Source organism: Hyla sarda, chromosome 5, assembly GCF_029499605.1.
Source record: "Hyla sarda isolate aHylSar1 chromosome 5, aHylSar1.hap1, whole genome shotgun sequence".
In the NCBI taxonomy this organism is placed as follows: domain Eukaryota; kingdom Metazoa; phylum Chordata; class Amphibia; order Anura; family Hylidae; genus Hyla; species Hyla sarda.
This window is the reverse complement of record NC_079193.1, coordinates 133304184-133321740: the sequence shown is the minus strand read 5'-3', so window position 1 is coordinate 133321740 and position 17557 is coordinate 133304184. Positions and strand designations below refer to the sequence as shown.

The 17557-nt window shown below is 47.9% G+C and overlaps 1 protein-coding gene across 1 annotated transcript in view; it reads left to right on the top strand.

The window, feature by feature from the left end:
• The window catches only part of CLPTM1L (CLPTM1 like), a 90634-nt gene that overhangs the window by 29193 nt on the left and 43884 nt on the right, over positions 1-17557 (top strand). Inside the window, exons 7-8 of the mRNA XM_056520290.1 lie at positions 11795-11912; positions 12119-12213. Of these exons, the coding sequence (XP_056376265.1) occupies positions 11795-11912; positions 12119-12213 (213 nt within the window). The remainder of the gene's footprint in view (positions 1-11794; positions 11913-12118; positions 12214-17557) is intronic.

Genomic DNA, 17557 nt, shown 5'->3' with positions numbered 1-17557 from the left:
AGAGGTACCCTTTAACCCCTTAAGGACCGGAGGTTTTTCCGTTTTTGCATTTTCGTTTTTTGCTCCTTGCCTTTAAAAAATCATAACTCTTTCAAATTTACACCTAAAAATCCATATGATGGCTTATTTTTTGCGCCACCAATTCTACTTTGTAATGACGTCAGTCATTTTGCCCAAAAATCTATGGTGAAGCGGGAAAAAAAATCATTGTGCGACAAAATTTAAAAAAAAACGCTGTTTTGTAACTTTTGGGGGCTTCCGTTTCTACGTAGTACATTTTTCGGTAAAAATGACACCTGATATGTATTCTGTAGGTCCATACGATTAAAATGATACCCTACTTATATAGGTTTGATTTTGTCGGACTTCTGGAAAAAATCATAACTACATGCAGGAAAATTAATACGTTTAAAATTGTCATCTTCTGACCCCTATAACTTTTTTATTTTTCCGTGTATGGGGCGGTATGAGGGCTCATTTTTTGCGCCGTGATCTGAAGTTTTTAACGGTACCATTTTTGCATTGATAGGACTTATTGATCGCTTTTTATTCATTTTTTCATGATATAAAAAGTGACCAAAAATGCACTATTTTGGACTTTGGAATTTTTTTGCGCGCACGCCATTGACCGTGCGGTTTAATTAACGATATATTTTTATAATTCGGACATTTCCGCACGCGGCGATACCATTTATGTTTATTTTTATTTTTATTTACACTGTGTTTTTTCTTTTATGGGAAAAGGGGGGTGATTCAAACTTTTAATAGGGAAGGGGTTAAATGATGTTTATTCACTTTTTTTTTGCACTTTTTTTTTTGCAGTGTTATAGGTCCCATAGGGACCTATAACACTGCACACACTGATCTTTTACATTGATCACTGGTTTCTCATAAGAAACCAGTGATCGATGATTCTGCCGCATGACTGCTCATGCCTGGATCTCAGGCACTGAGCAGTCATTCGGCGATCGGACAGCGAGGAGGCAGGTAGGGGCCCTCCCGCTGTCCTGTCAGCTGTTCGGGATGCCGCGATTTCACCGCGGCTATCCCGAACAGCCCACTGAGCTAGCCGGCATGCTTTCGGTTTCACTTTAGACGCGGCGTTCAACTTTGAACGCCGCGTCTAAAGGGTTAATAGCGCGCGGCACAGCGATCAATGCCGCGCGCTATTAGCCACGGGTCCCGGCCGTTGTTAGAGGCCGGGCCCGACCCGCTATGACGCGGGGCCACGCCGTGGCCCCGCGTTATAGATCGGGAGTGGACACATGACGTTCCAGTACGTCATGTGTCCTTAAGGGGTTAAGGCAAAAAGCCTGCCTGCGTTTTATACGCCGATAAATCTTCTGGTCACTGATTTAAAGCGGCAGAGCAGCGGCGTCTCCTCCCTGCTCTGTAAAACTGCCCTTCCTTGTCCGGATCTGCCCTACCTTTTAATCAGCGTCTCGCGCACTATCCACCAGTACCTGTGGATAGTGCGGGAGAAAACAAGTGACAGTTTTACTTTTCATTTTTCTTACCTCCCCCTCCCTCATCATTCCCCCTTTCCCTGCTTTTCATAGTTTTGTTTATTTTCCTTACCTGGCTGCGCTTCAGCAGGTCAGGCGGGTGGTCTTGCGGGCTGCGGTCAGTGAAGCAGATGAGTGACGTCCTCTGCCGACTTCTCTGCGCGGCATCAGTGACGTCACTTTTCATTTCCTGTAGTCGCCGCCGAAAAGTGACATCCCTGATGCCGCGCAGAGGAGCCGGGAGAGGACGTCACTCATCTGCTTCACTGACCGCAGCCCGCAAGACAGCCGAAGTGCAGCCAGGTAAGGAAAGTGGAAGAATAGCATATACATTGGTCTTCAACCTGCGGACCTCCAGATGTTACAAAACTACAACTCCCAGCATGCCCGGACAGCCGTTGGCTGTCCGGGCATGCTGGCAGTTGTAGTTTTGCAACATCTGGAGTTCCGCAGGTTGAAGACCATTGGCATAGGAGGGACATGATTGGGGGATGATGAGACAGAGGGAAATGATGAGACAGGTTGGGGGGGATGATGAGACAGCGTGGGGGGATGATGAAGGGGGAATGATGGGGGTCATGTTGAGACAGGGTGGGGGATGATGAGACAAGGGGAAATGATGGTGGGGGGAGGCACTAAATGCTTAATGTCTGTATGGCTAGTGGTGGTCTATGACGGGGAAATGATGAGACATGGGGGGATGATGAGACATGGGGGGGTGGCGATGAGAGGGGTAAATGTGGCACAGGGACTGATAAAAGGGAAGGAATCATGTGGCACTGGAGGGGACAGGACCAAACTGAGGTGCAGAAGAAAATGAAGTTGGGGGTGATGATGTGGCATTTAGTCCAAGTCATTTATTTTACATTTAAATTTTTTTACTTAAATTTTCCTGTTAAAATGGGGGGGGGGGGGGGGGGGTGCGTGGTATATACCAGTGCGTGTTATACGCCGATAAATACGGTACTTATGCCACAGATAATGTTAGGGCAGGTGTTAGGTCATTCTCAATGTTGCATATGGTGTAATTACCGTATTTATCGGCGTATAACACGCACTTTTTAGGCTAAAATTTTTAGCCTAAAGTCTGTGTGCGTGTTATACGCCGATACACCCCCAGGAAAGGCAGGGGGAGAGAGGCCGTCGCTGCCCGCTTCTCTCCCCCTGCCTTTCCTGGGGTCTAGAGCGCTGCTGTCTGCCCTTCTCACCCCCTGGCTATCTGCGCCGCTGCCCATTCTGTCCCCCTGACTATCGGTGCCGGCGCCCCATTGCCGGCGCCGATAGCCAGTGGGAGAGAAGCGGCGCCGACAGCCAGGGGGAGAGAAGGGGCAGCGGCACCCATTGCCGGCGCCGCTGCCCCGTTGCCTCCCCCCATCCCCGGTGGCATAATTACCTGAGTCGGGTCCGCGCTGCTGCAGGCCTCCGACGTGCGTCCCCGGCGTCGTTGTTATGCGCTGAACGGCGCGGCGCATGACGTCAATGTGCCGTGCATAGCAACGACGCAGGGGACGCACGCCGGAGGCCTGCAGCAGCGCGGACCCGACTCAGGTAATTATGCCACCGGGGATGGGGGGAGGCAACGGGGCAGCGGCGCCGGCAATGGGTGCCGCTGCCCCTTCTCTCCCCCTGGCTGTCGGCACCGCTTCTCTCCCCCTGGCTATCGGCGCCAGCAATGGGGCGCCGGCACCGATAGTCAGGGGACAGAACGGGCAGCGGCGCCGATAGCCAGGGGGTGAGAAGGGCCGACAGCAGCGCTCTAGACCCCAGGAAAGGCAGGGGGAGAGAAGCGGGCAGCGACGGCCTCTCTCCCCCTGCCTTTCCTGGGGGTATATCGGGGTATACACGTGCACACACGCACCCTCATTTTACCATGGATATTTGGGTAAAAAACTTTTTTTACCCAAATATCCTTGGTAAAATGAGGGTGCGTGTTATAGGCCGGTGCGTGGTATACCCCGATAAATACGGTATACCAAAAGGAGTAATCAGTTATCTGTGGCAAAAGTATATTGAGAAATATATATAGAAATAGCACCATCTAGTGGGCTTTATATGAAATTTACTCAAGTGCATTTCCTGAAAGTTTTAACCACTCTTTTTGTTCTATTATTTAGGAAATTTTAAAAGTAGAAGTAAAAATCATGTTTTACGGGTAGGTCTTTAGTTAAGGGTATTGTTCCCTGGAGGGGGTTCTTCCCCCCCCCCAATAAGGGGATTGGTTAATTTCTGTGGAGATAAACTGGAAGATGTATACTTCAAAAAGTCATCAGACCTTCTCACTTATTTTTCACATTTTACTATGTTGAAATTCAAGTTTTCCCCCATCCTCATTCAGCACGCAAAAAACAGAATTTTACAAATATTTTAAAAATGTATTGTAAAGGAAAAACAAAACTATTGCAGTGACATAAGTATTCATTTCCTTTACTTAGTACGTATTTAAAGTACTTTCGGAAGCATATACAGCCTCCAGTTTTCTTGGGTATGATGCCATGTGGTTTGCACATCTGGATTTGGGGATTTTCTACTATTCTGTTCTGCAGATCCTCTCAAACTTTTCAGGTGGGGATGATGGGGACTGTTCCCAGGTCTCTCCAAAATGTTCAGTTGGGTTTAAGTCAGGGTTCTGGCTAAACCAGTCAAGGACATTGGAGTTGTCCCTAATCCATTCCTGTATTATCTTGGCTATGTGCTCTGGGTCATTGTCTTGCTGGAAGCTGAACCTTTGTCATAATCTGAGGACTCAAGATCATGTTTTTATATCTCTGTACTTTGCTAAATTTTTAACAACCATGACCAGTCTCTGTGACACAGCAGCTGGAAAACGCCCATACAGAATGATGCGGCCACCACCATGCTTTATTGTAGGGATGGTATTGGCCAGGACCCTCATTTCCTTCAGGCCTGATGTATAAAATTGAGACCAAAAGATTCAGTCTTGGTTTTATTTGACGACACAATGGAACAGTAAATAATCCAAAAAGTAGTGTCCAGATCCCCGAAACGATGAATTTGATTTACTAATCTAAATTTGAATAGAAGAAAAAAATATGACTGTCTGTGAAATGAAAAGAAGCGCCATGCATTTCTCTCCAGTTAAGAGACGTGTCTGGGATGACATGCTGTTAACATAGGACTCTGTCATGAATGCGTGGTTTCTACACAGGACTCTGTTTATATGGTGGCAAGCTGATCTGCACCCTTTCTTTCCTATACACAATGGAACTGTCTGCTTTAGTAACTGGTCACAGCAGAAAGGGTAGTGGGCTTGAAACTAGGGTTAGATAAATTCCTTGAACAAGGGGGGGCGTGGCCTGGCAGCCGGAGTGGATGGTCGGCTAGCAGAGTAGCTCCGCTCCACACACCCAATCTAGCGGCTAAAACTAGCGATCACCGCAGCGAACCAGGCTCCGTGAGTGTCGGAACCACTGCCTGACATGCCGGGAAGGAGAAAAAGAGCCACCGGGCGCATTTCGCTGGCTAAATTCAGCTTTACCCGGGCGGCCCGTACTGCACAAGATGGCGCCGGCGGCTCTTCCCTCACACCCTCTCCTGCGTCTCCAAAGGCAGGTGCTCTGGAAGAGCGGCAACCGGACGGCACACCGCCGCGCAGATCCCTGTCTGACCCGAAGCTACATCATCTCACTCCGGTGGAGGAAAGAAACAGTGGCAGACAAAAGCTCTCGCCCCGCTCTACTGCTGAGGAGGCTACCTCGCCAACGGGCGGCTCTGAACGGTCGCGCCATGACTCTCCTGTGCTGTTGCCACTTAGCCGACCAGAGAGGTTGATTACAGCCTCTCCGACATCAACGCAGTCTCTTCGGCTTCAAAATCTGCAGAAAGGTACGGAGGCACCTTTTATACTGAGTTCTACAGCAGGGGATGCAGCTCTGGACTCTATAACGGTTACCGGGGAGGCTTTGACAGACGTCTCCATGAAGGCTATGCTTGTGATATTAAGACGCTCAGTAATGTTAGATATGAATGCTGTGGTTGCTCCTGTCAGAGCTTCTGTGGAGGACCTGGGGGGGAGAGTTGACCACCTGGAGACTAAGTTTGAGGAGTTCTCTTCCTCACACAACATCCTCATAGACTCTCACACAGATCTGGATGAGGAAGTGGCGGCGCTTAAAGCAAAAGTGGCGGACCTTGAAGACTGCAGTCGCCGCAACAATATAAAATTGCGCGGAGTGCCTGAATCTATTCCACCAGCGGACATACCAGAGTATGTCCGCTCGCTTATTAAGGCGGCATTGCCATCATGCACTGACCAAGAAGCTGCAGTGGACAGAGCACATAGGATACCTCGGCCGAGACACCTCCCAGACACCACCCCCAGAGACGTATTGGCTAGAGTGCATTTTTTTACAACCAAAGAAAAAGTAATGGAACTTTCACGCAGACGGAATGGTTTACCAGCTCCGTATCACCAGATAGCGGTCTACGCAGATTTATCAGCGGCTACCCTTCAAGCGCGCAAACTGCTTCAACCAGTGACCCAAGCTCTACGTACAGCTAACATCGCATACCGTTGGGGCTTTCCGGTTCGCCTGCTGATCAAGAGAGGGAACTCCATACATACTATCCGTTCCCTAGATGAGGGACGTGCGCTTCTCCACACCTGGAATCTAGACCTGGCACAACCCGTGCGGCCATCCACAGCAGCAGCTCAAGCGCGGCTGACCCAGGACTGGTCTACAGCTTGAGCGGTAGATGGCGGTAATTATGTTCCTTTCATATGGGTGGGATGTGGGGCCCTGTTGGTGACCTGTCCCCGTCCGGTTTCAGAGTGGACTGTTGCCCTCCTACAGATGCTGGTACCTTCCTTAGGTGCCATGCACTATTGTTTGTTTGTTTTATGTTGTTTTTTACGTGTGATTTTTGTTTAAAGCTTGAGTATATGCCATCCTACACTATTGATTCAGACCTATGTGCCTTGCCTACTCTATGTGAGAGGGCGCGTGCTGGCTGGGAGGCGCGCTCGCTCCTATTTCTATTGCTGACAAGCCTATATATCGTATTTGATCTGCTTATACAATGGTGATAAAGATAGCCAGTTTAAACGTTAATGGTCTCAATGCTCCTCACAAGCGTTCCCATTTCTGGAGGGAGGTCAGATCCCTGGGTTGTGATGTTGTCTGTGCACAGGAGACTCACCTCCTCTCCAGGGATGCTCATAGAGTAAAGCATTCTAACTTTCCACACATCTATCAATCACATTTCTCCTCGAAATCTAGGGGGGTGTTGGTAGGAATTAGAAATACGGTAGCCTTTCAGCTGCAGGAGATGGTGTCTGATCCAAGGGGGAGGTTTATCATATTGCGATGCACGATCAATAACATACGTCTAACTTTAGTAGTGCTGTATGCACCTAATAAGGGCCAAATTAGGTTTTTAAACAAACTCCTGACACTAGTTAACAAACAGACTTGGGGCTCCTTAGTGCTCTGTGTGGACTACAACACAGTCATGGAACCTTCTGTGGATTCGACCTCACAATCTAGATTACCCTCACTTTCTCTCTCATCTTGGGCGTGGAAGCATGAGTTATATGATATCTGGCATATTCACAATGCTCTAGCGAGAGAATATACCTTTTTATCAGCGGCGCATAATTCTTATGCACGGTTGGATATGTTCCTGGTGGACAGCTCACTTCTACCGGCTTCGGCCAGCTCCTCGATAGAAATGATAACATGGACGGATCATGCAGCTATCACCCTGACTCTTGCTGATGAAGTATCATCCCCTCAAGCTCACATGTGGCGTATGAGTCAGTTTTTGCTGTCCCACCAGGAATATTCCAAACGATTGCAGAGTGACATACAGGAATATTTTCTATCAAATCATCAGTCAGTCTCTTGCCCATTTATTTTGTGGAATTGCCATAAAGCAGTAGTGAGGGGACTGTGCATAAAATTCGGGGCGACACTTAAAACGCAAAGGGATACTCGGATTAACCAACTGCTAACCCAAATAAGAGATCTGGAGGCAATTAACAAACTTACCCCCTCCATCACATTAGCGACTCAACTTGGGACCCTGAGACGTGACCTGCGATGCTTTATGTTGACAGCTTATGAAAAAGCTTATAGGAAAACCAGAGCGACCTATTACGCTCAGGACAATAGAGCTGGGAAGCTTCTAGCTCACCGTCTCAGGGCTCAACAGGAACGCTCTCGCATACCTAAACTGATACACCCAGAAAAACAGACCCCCCCTATATACTCCCAAGGATATAGCAGAGGGGTTTCAGGCGTTCTATACGCGCCTTTACAATTTGCAGGACTCCATGCCCACGTCCCCTGACGCCTCCTTGGCCATCCAGACTTACCTAGCTAAACTAAACCTTCCTACTCTTTCAGCTACTCAATTAGAGAGTTTAAATAAGGAAATTCAGTCTGAGGACATTGAACATATAATACGCTCCCTCCCGTCGGGTAAAGCCCCAGGGCCGGACAGATTTACCAGTTCCTACTATAAAACTTTTTGCACCTCCCTCTCCACCCCCCTACGAGATTTCTGCCGACAAGCTATGTTGACGGGTCAGCTACCTAAGGAAAACCTACAGGCCTTAATAACTACCATCCCCAAGCCGGGTAAAGCGACAGAGTTCCCCCAAAATTATAGGCCAATTTCGCTTTTAAATCAAGACATAAAAATATATGCGAAGCTTTTAGCAAACAGATTATCAGCAATTCTCACCTTCCTTATATCTCCCGACCAATCTGGTTTTGTTGCCGGTAGGCAGACGTCGGACAACACTAGAAAACTGCTCCATCTCCTCCATTACATTGAGTCTTCCCACACCCCTGCCGTGGTGCTTGCACTAGATGCCGAAAAGGCTTTTGACAGGTTACGTTGGTCCTTTGCTTTTGCAGTACTGAGGAGAATGGGTTTTTCGGGAGGCATTTTTTCTGCGATCTCATCATTATACTCCCACCCGTCAGCTCGAGTGCTAGCAAAAATGGTGCCTTGTCCTCAGAATTTTCTATCAGCAACGGATCACGGCAGGGGTGTCCACTCTCCCCTTTACTTTATATCCTCTCCCTAGAACCACTGGTACATACATTACAATCAGATCCCCGCATAACCGGTATCCCCCTGGCCTCTAATACCCATATTATATCCCTGTATGCGGACGACATATTGTTATCCCTAACGAACCCTACAACTTCCCTCCCAGCGGTCTTAGATAATATAGCTGAGTATGGTTCTTTATCATACTATCATTTAAATAGCTCAAAAACGCAGATCCTTTCCCTTTACCTCTCTGTGGAATCTGAATCCCTTCTACGATCCCGTTTCTCCTTTGATTGGAAGGCACAGGGAATAGATTATTTAGGCTTACATGTCACCTATCCACATTCTACTTTATACAATGCAAACTATGTTCCCATGTTGGCGGTGATGGAGAGGGATGCAAAGTTCTTTTCCAGGTATGACATTTCATGGACAGGGAGAGTAGCAACTTTCAAAATGTTTATGCTTCCGAAACTCTTGTATCTTTTTAGAACTCTCCCCATATCGCTGCCCTCTACTTTCTTCCACAAAACACAATCCCTGCTTTCTAAATTTATTTGGGCTGGGAAAAGGCCTAGGCTAGCATCCAGGATAATGGCACGGTCGCCCCAAGCGGGTGGAATGGGTGTTCCCAGCATTAAAGGCTACTATGTGGCGACATTAGTTGCCATGTTAAAAAATTGGTGGTGTATGAAGTTAGATACCCCTTGGGCTTTTATAGAAAACAAGCTAGCATTCCCTTACAATTTACATGATCTTCTTCTTTTCCCTGCGTGGTCACTCCCAACCCCGCGCCTAACTAACCCAATAATGAAAGCGTCATACTCTGTTTGGGTGGACTACCAGACAGCTATAAAACAAGACATGACTTCTGACTTAGAAGACTTACCCATTTCCTTTGCTCAAGCCTCTCTTTCTGACTTATCACTTGAACAATGGATAGATAATGGCATCACACATGTTAAGCACCTCTTTGTTCAGGGTAGACTGCAAACCTTTGAATTTCTACAGGGCAAGTATCATCTACCACATGTTGATTTTTATAAATCTCTAAGGGTCAGGCATTTCCTGCAATCTTTACGCCCCTCAGAGATTGGAGTGCATAGGACTACCTTTACCCTCCTGGCCTCCACTCTGAAAGGCCTTAAACCTTTCTATTCTTATTATTTGCATTCAAACACTTGTGTTAAAACTTACCCCCTAAGACTATGGGAAATGGATCTTGCTACACAACTGGACGTTGATGACTGGCGTCATGCATTTAAGTATGTACGTAGGGCTTTCCAGTGCTCCTCTCACATTGAATCCGCATATAAGACCATGTTAAGATGGTATTTTACACCAGACAAGATAGCTAGGATATACCCCGGATCTTCGGATCTTTGTTGGAGAGGGTGCGGCTGTAGGGGGACTCTATATCACATTTTATGGCTTTGTCCGGCTATCCAATCATTCTGGGCCTATTGTGAAAGTCTAGTGAGAGAGATATGTGGCTCCAGGCTCACTTTGACCCCTAGTTTAGCATTACTCTTTATAGGGCTACGCACAGTCTCCCCTGCAAATCGTGAGGTTTTGTGTATCCTATGTGTAATTGCAAAAAACCTCCTAACAAGTAGATGGAAGACTGTTAACACTCCATCTTCAAAAGAACTCATTGAAAGGATTAACACCACCTATTCTTTTGAAAAGATTCTAGCATTAGGTTCCGGCAGGATGACTTATTGTAAAAATATTTGACCCTAGCATCTTTCTAGTTGGCATGGTTTTTACTCCCCCCGCCTCTCCCTTTGGCAATACTCCCAGGGAAAGCTTGGGTGGAAAGAGACCCTACCCCTAGTCATTATTCACCTAAGAGAGATGCCAAATGAGTGTTTCTAGCGGTATTAGGCACAATAGAATAATATTGATTTGTGTACTTCTAAAACTTTTGTAATTGTTTATATGAAAAAGTTCCTGTCCCTACTGCTTTACATTGTAATAACTTTTTGAAATTGCTAATAAAAATTATTGAAAGTAAATTCCTTGAACAAAAAAACATTAATGTATATGCAGAAATATACAAACCATTCCCGTCCCCTTTTATTCTAACTATGTAACAATCTTGTTCCGCACAGTCTGGGGGTCCTTTAGGTACTTTTTACAAACTCCAAACAGTCTTTCATGTGTGTGTTACTGAGGAGAGGCTTCTTTCTGGTGCCACTGTATAAAGCCCAGATTGTGGAGTGCTGCAGTGATGATTGTCTCCTCTGCACACACAATCTTTGGAGCTCGACCATTGGGATCTTGGTCACCTCTCGTACAAAGACCTAGCTCCCCCCAATTATTTAGTTTACTGTAGCTTCCAGCTTTGGAAAGAGTCCTGGTTGTTCCATACTTTTCCATTTAGGAATGATGGAGGTCACTGTGCTCTTGAGAACTTTCAGTGCAGAAGACATTTTTTGTACTCTTCCCCAGATCTGTGCCTCTACACCAGCGTTTCCCAACCAGGGTGCCTCCAGGTGTTGCTAAACTACAACTCCCAGCATGCCCGGACAGCCTTTGGCTGTCCGGGCATGCTGGGAGTTGTAGCTTTGCAACATCTGGAGGCACCCTGATTGGGAAACGCTGCTCTACACAATCTTGGTTTTAGCTCTGATAGCCATTGTCAGCTGTGAGACCTTATGTAGACAGGGCTGTGTCTTTCCATATCATTTCCAATCTACTGCATTTACCACACGTGACTTTGATCAAGATATAGAAACATCTCCAAGGTGATCAAGAGAAAGGAGTGCCCCCCCCCCCCCCCCAAATGTAAATTTGAAATGTCATAGCAAAGGGTTTGAATACTTATGTCCATGCCAAATTGTCATTTTTTACTTTTTTTTAATAAATTTGTACAATCTCATATTGTTATGCAGTACTGAGTGCATAATGAAGGCTGCAACATAACAATGTGAAAAAACTGAAAGGGTCTGAAGAATTTCCAAATGCATTGCTTATTGTCTGGCCAGAGAAATACAGAACATGTTCTTGATGATGCCTGTGGAGCAGGGGACAAGAAATATATTTTCTTTGCCATGGCTTTGGATTATAACCTGAGCTGCTCCTACCTCTTGTACAAGGATCAAGTGTGATAATTGAGATCTATTAAGAATCGGAGGAGTACACTATACAGTGATGTAATGCTCCTTGAAGGTTTGCTAAAGTGTTCTGTTTGGCCACTTCCATGTTATACGATTTCTGTAGCTTGATGCCGCTTAAAAATCTCCTATTCTTCTCCTTTTTAGATGATAAACCGCTCCACCACAGAGCTTCCCCTTACTGTTTCCTATGACAAAATATCTTTGGGAAAACTTCGCTTTTGGATTCATATGCAAGATGCTGTTTACTCTTTGCAGCAGTTTGGTATGTGGAAAACTCATTCCAGACATTCAGATATGTTTTTATATTCCCATTGAAGTTGATATTTAACCCTTTAATTGTTTTTCCTGCCCCAGGGGTTTACCTGCGAGAAAATTAGCCTACCAGATTTAATAGAAAACTTCTTGTATATGTACACTTTTAATTATGTTGCGTACAGTATAAATAATAAAACCATCATTCCGTTGCAGGTTTCTCTGAAAAAGATGCAGATGAAGTAAAGGGGATTTTTGTGGACACCAACCTTTATTTTCTAGCTCTTACCTTTTTTGTAGCTGCTTTTCATGTAAGTTGATCTCTATTCTTGGCTGACTAATATGTAAATGTGTATTTGTAACTCACTAGATGCATGCACGGCAATGAACTAATAGTTGTTAAAGGGATTGTCCAGTGGTGAAAAACTTATCCCCTATCCTAAGGATAGGGGATAAGTTTGAGATCGCAGGGGGTCCGACCGCTGGGGCCCCCTGCGATCTCTCTGTACGGGGGCCAGGCAATCCGGCCGGATAGCGGGTGTCGACCCCCGCACGAAGCGGCGACTGACACCCCCCTCAATACATCCCTATGGCAGAGCCTGAGATTACCGAAGGCAGCACTCCGGCTCTGCCATAGAGTTGTATTGAGGGGGCGTGTCTGCCGCCGCTTCGTGCGGGGGTCGACACGCCCCCTTCGCGCGGGCTGTCGGGGCGCGGCGGCCCCCAGCGGTCGGACCCCCACGATCTCAAACTTATCTCCTATCCTTAGGATAGGGGGCACCACTTTTTCACTACTGGACTACTCCTTTAAGTCACAATGCTTGTTTATATGGCCTATGTTTTAAAAATGGCTGGCCTGTTCTTATTAATGTGAATGGAACATGGCTGCAATACCTAGGTAGTTGCTATGAAAAGTGCAGTGTGCATTAGTACAAGTACATGTAAACAACGTGGCAGCACTTGGCTCTTAAACAGCCTATTTGCAGGAGTGCCAGAAGTATTCAGACCCCTGCTGATCTAATATTGGTGGTCTGTCAGGAGTATAGGCCATCGATTTGCCATGTAACAGAGCTGGTAAGTGTAAGTTCCTGCCCAGGGCACTACTTGCCGGGCTGCCGGGGGTACTTTACCACAGTCCACAGTGCTCACTGAAATGGACTTTACGTTTTTTATAATTTTTTTTTTTTCCCCAATGAAGGCTATGTCAATTTGATGGTGGCTCAAACAAACTTTTGCGGCCCAGCACCGTCATGCTTTCTTGTGCACACGGCAGAATTTCCTCTTCAGATGTTTCTGCGGCAGAAATATCAATTACCAATCTTCTGTGCGGACTTTCCACCGTCTGAACATAGCCTTAGCCTTATGCAAATCACTAATTTAGGCCTCAAATGTGCATGGAGCTCTCTCACTCTGGAGCCCTGTAGTATTGCAAGACAACAGTTTAGGGCCACATATGGGGTATTTCCGTACTCAGGAGAATTTTTTTTTTTCCTTTTACCACTTCTGAAATTGAAAAAATTGGGGCTACCCCAGCATGTTCATTTAAAAAAAAATGTTTACACTAACATGCTGGGTTTTTTCTTAATTTTGCATTTTCACAAGAGGTAAAAGGAGAAAAAGCCTCCCAAAATAAGTAACGCAATTTCTCCTGAGTACAGATATACCCCATTTTGGAAACTGCACCCATTAAGGAATGTAATAAGGGGTACAGTGAGCATTTACACCCCACAGGTGTCTAACAGATTTTTGGAACAGTGGTCTGTGAAAATGAAAAATGTAATTTCTCGGTCGCTATTCATTGGGGGACACCTATACTGATTGGTATATGCTCTTGGCACTAGGAGGCGCTGACACTAGGAAAAAAAAGTCGGCTCCTCCCTGGCAGGATATATTTTCAGGTGGGGTTCAGGAGCATGGTGTTTCCTGTTCCCCCATATGCGACAAAGAGGCGCAGACATAGAGTATGTACTGTTAACCCCTACTCATCAACGTCCAGTGTACCACGCTAGGTTTTCTCTCCTTGCTGTCCGGGGGTCCCTTCTCCTTCCAGTGCCAGCTCCTCAGCGGCCATTACACGTGGCTGTGCTGAGACAGACCCTTCTCTGCCTCCAGGTCACGCTACCAGTGGCGCCATGACTGCAGCAATCCCCCCCTCTCATTTTTTCTCTTCTACCATGAAACAAGGGGTAAATCCTCATGTTTATTGGGGTATTTAGTTGGGGAGATCACTTTCATTTTGTATTGGGGCTCTCGGGTGAGGGGGCTCTGTGGGCTGTGCGGCAGCTCATTCTCTTGCCGCACAGCAGTACGTTAGTTCTATGGACAGCTGGCTCTGCGCTTCTGCCAGCCACCCGTATAGCTTCCGCAGCTTCCCCGCACTTTCTTTGGCGCCATTATTTGCATCACACAATTTTTTGCTGCGCCCCTCTTCCTCATTTAATTAAATGTTATTTTTGGGGGCCACTTTACCATTTGCTTCCGCCACCCTGTTGGAAGACTTGAAGAGGCAAAGGTCACTTTGCCAGCTCAGGTATTTGTGCGTGGTGTTTCTGCCATGCCATATATGCCGTGCCCACAGCCGCATTCCAGCCCTTCCCTCGGGGCGAGACACCGGTGGGATGCCCCTACAGATGCATCTGGATCCCTGACCTTAGCTGACGGCCTTCCGAGATGTCTTGTGCCCTTGTGTCTTTGGCAATTTCCTCCCACAGGGCTTTGCAGGTCTGCCGCATTTGTGGCTAGTGTGCTGGACCCCCACTTTTAGTGAGAGGTTTTTGAGCAAGTGTCCCTACGTGGACATGGACTGGACCCAATACCACAGACAGTGGTCTGCGTGGTTTCCTCCACCGCCATTCACTCATCACGGCTGCCTCATGCATGACTGGATTTCCGGCTCTCCACTGCTAATGAGTGGCGTCCGATGGAGTTACCCAGCGCGTACAATGGATCTTGTGCAGGGCGACTGGAATACAATCCACGTCTCCTTAGCCTCCCCCGATCTCCCAGGATGGCGGGGATACTAACCATTGCTCCTACGCCTCCTTGCCCTTCCATATCTGACAAATGGGCACAGTGTTTGTTTTCATCTGGGCGGTTGTCCCCTTGTCACCACTGGCCAGTGCCTGGGGGTGTACTCTGTCGATGAGCCAGACTGCTGTCTGCACGATTTCCGTCACCAGTCTCCCATCAGGGGCTGCCGCATGATTGCCTGGAGTTCCTGCTACCCTCTTATAGTGTGGGAGTCCAGAAGAGTGTCCCTATAGGTACAAGGGACCCTGTGCCAGTAAGCCAAACAGTGGTCTTCTTGGTCTTCTACACTTCTGGATCGCCCTTCTGGAGTTCTGGTGCTACACTGATAGGGAGCAGTGTCTGAGGAAGTGACCAGGCGTGTCCTGCCGACCCTTTTCAGGGCGACAGGGAGTACTTCAAGGCTCCTCTGCCTCCCCTGATCTCCCAGGGTGACGGGGATTCTATCCTCTGGATGCCATGTGCATGGCTGTGGTTTCCCTTACCTCTCTTCTAATGGGAGGACTCTGGACGAGGGTCCCTGCAAGTACACAGGAATTATGCCAGTCAGCTAGACATTTGTCTGCATGGTCTCCGACACCACCAGGTCGCCTATCGGATTGGCCACACTCCAGTACCCCACTTTCTGTGGGAGGGTTAGGAGTAGTGATCCTGTACGTTCAGGAATTCTATACCGGTCAGTCAGACAGTTGTCTGCATGATTTACTGCTACATCGGGTCAACTACAATATACTTCTCACTCCGTGGTCGGAAGTTCAGGTAACCCACTAGCAAGGTGTAGTTCCGAGTGAGTCACCCCATGTTGCTCCATGGGCCTGATACAGTGCACCACGTACTGGTTCGCAGGGTTCCCTGCTTTACCAGGTCCCTCTTTTCATGCCTGCCGATCTCACGGCTGAAGGCTGGTAACCCACTTTCAATGTGTTGTTCTAAATGCGGGACCTGGTGTGCCCATGGTCCCTATGCCATATAGCCAGACTGTGTCTGCATGGTTCTAATCCGCCAGGTCACCTCCCTCTTCCTGCCGCTCCTGTGACTTCATCCTGGTGACTCAATTTCCATATGGGTTCATTGAACCAGTTAACCCAATCAGACTGTGTCTGCATGTTCATCTCTTGCAGCTGCGACAACAATCCTGGTGTTTGGCGCCATTAGGAGATGGGGTATGGGTGTTTCCTTCAGGTTCCATGGCTTTTCACAACAACAGCAGCAGCACACTCTGTTCCCCTTTCTACAAGTTCCAAGTCAGTCTGCTAGGGGCATGGTTGTGACACAGCATTGGGTGCTGAGCCTGTCTTCCATACTGCCGGACATTCGGATTAGTGATCGACCGATATCGTTTTTTGTTTTTTTTTTAGGGCCGATACCGATACTCTGTGGAGGTTAGGGCTGATAGCCGACAACTTATACCGATATTCCGATATAAATTATCGGCTATTTATCCCCCGCAGGCACCTTAAATCAATGAACTGCAGCGGCTTTTGCGGTGCCAGAGACCGCCGCCGCCACCCGCTTCTCTCCCCCTGCCTGTCCTGGGGTCCTCCTGAGTCCTATCACCACCACCGCCCCCCCACCACCGCACCGCCCCGGCCAGAGACCACCGCAGCTGCTGCCCCATTGCCTCCCCCATTCACAGTTTTATAATTATCTGTTCCCGGGGTCCGTGATCCGTGCTACTTCTGGCTCTGGTGGCGTCTTCCTGAGCTGTGACTGTGCGCACTGATGGTGACATCGCGTAGAGGACGTCACTCGTCATTGCGCAGCTCACAGCGTAGCACAGGACGCCGCTGGAGCCAGAAGTAGCCCGGGCCCCGGGAACAGGTAATTATAAAACCGCGGATGGGGGAGGCAATGGGGCAGCGGCGGCAGTGGTCTCTCGCCGGTGCGGGGGGCAGGGCATTATCGGATTATCGGCAAGGTACTTGGCCGATAGTCACGATTTTGGACGTTATCGGTATTGGCAAACTGATAATCGGTCGATCCCTATTTTGGATGTCAGCGTTTTCTTTCGTGTCTGCAGTCTTGTTACCTTGCTACTATTGTGCAATATCCATGTTTGTGTCCCTGCGTGTGCTACGGTCCCTCTACTCGTGTAGAACCCACCTTCCATTCTGTTGGTGGGGTGTGCCTCTGGCCTTGAGCACCTCTGTTCTGGCATGGGGCCTGGTGGGTCGTCACAGTCCAGGTGTCTTCCTGGATTCCTGTTTTCCTCTCCACTAGGGGAACTATTTTGGTGGGCACTTTCTACTGCCGAGATGATGCCATTTCTCTTCCCACTATATAGGTGGGGTATCTGGCTGGGCCCTTGTTTTCCACTGAGAGCATTCCGAAGGGCTTTTCGTTCTCTCTGCTGGTGGCTTACTGCCCACTATTGCAGCCTGGCTCTCTTCCTGTTTCTTGGTTATCTACTGCTGCTCATGCAGCCATGGCACTCTCCTCTGTTGGAGAGGTTTATGCAGTCATGTATGGCTTGGCGACAGCTGGTCTAGCCAGCATCTGTCGTTTGGGTCCTACCATTGCTTTCCTCCCACCTCGGCACACTCTCCCTGGTGGGGCGTGTTCCTCTTTCCCTTGACGGTGTCCGTTGCGCTTCACTGACTCCACTATCTTCTGGAGTTACCTTTCCTG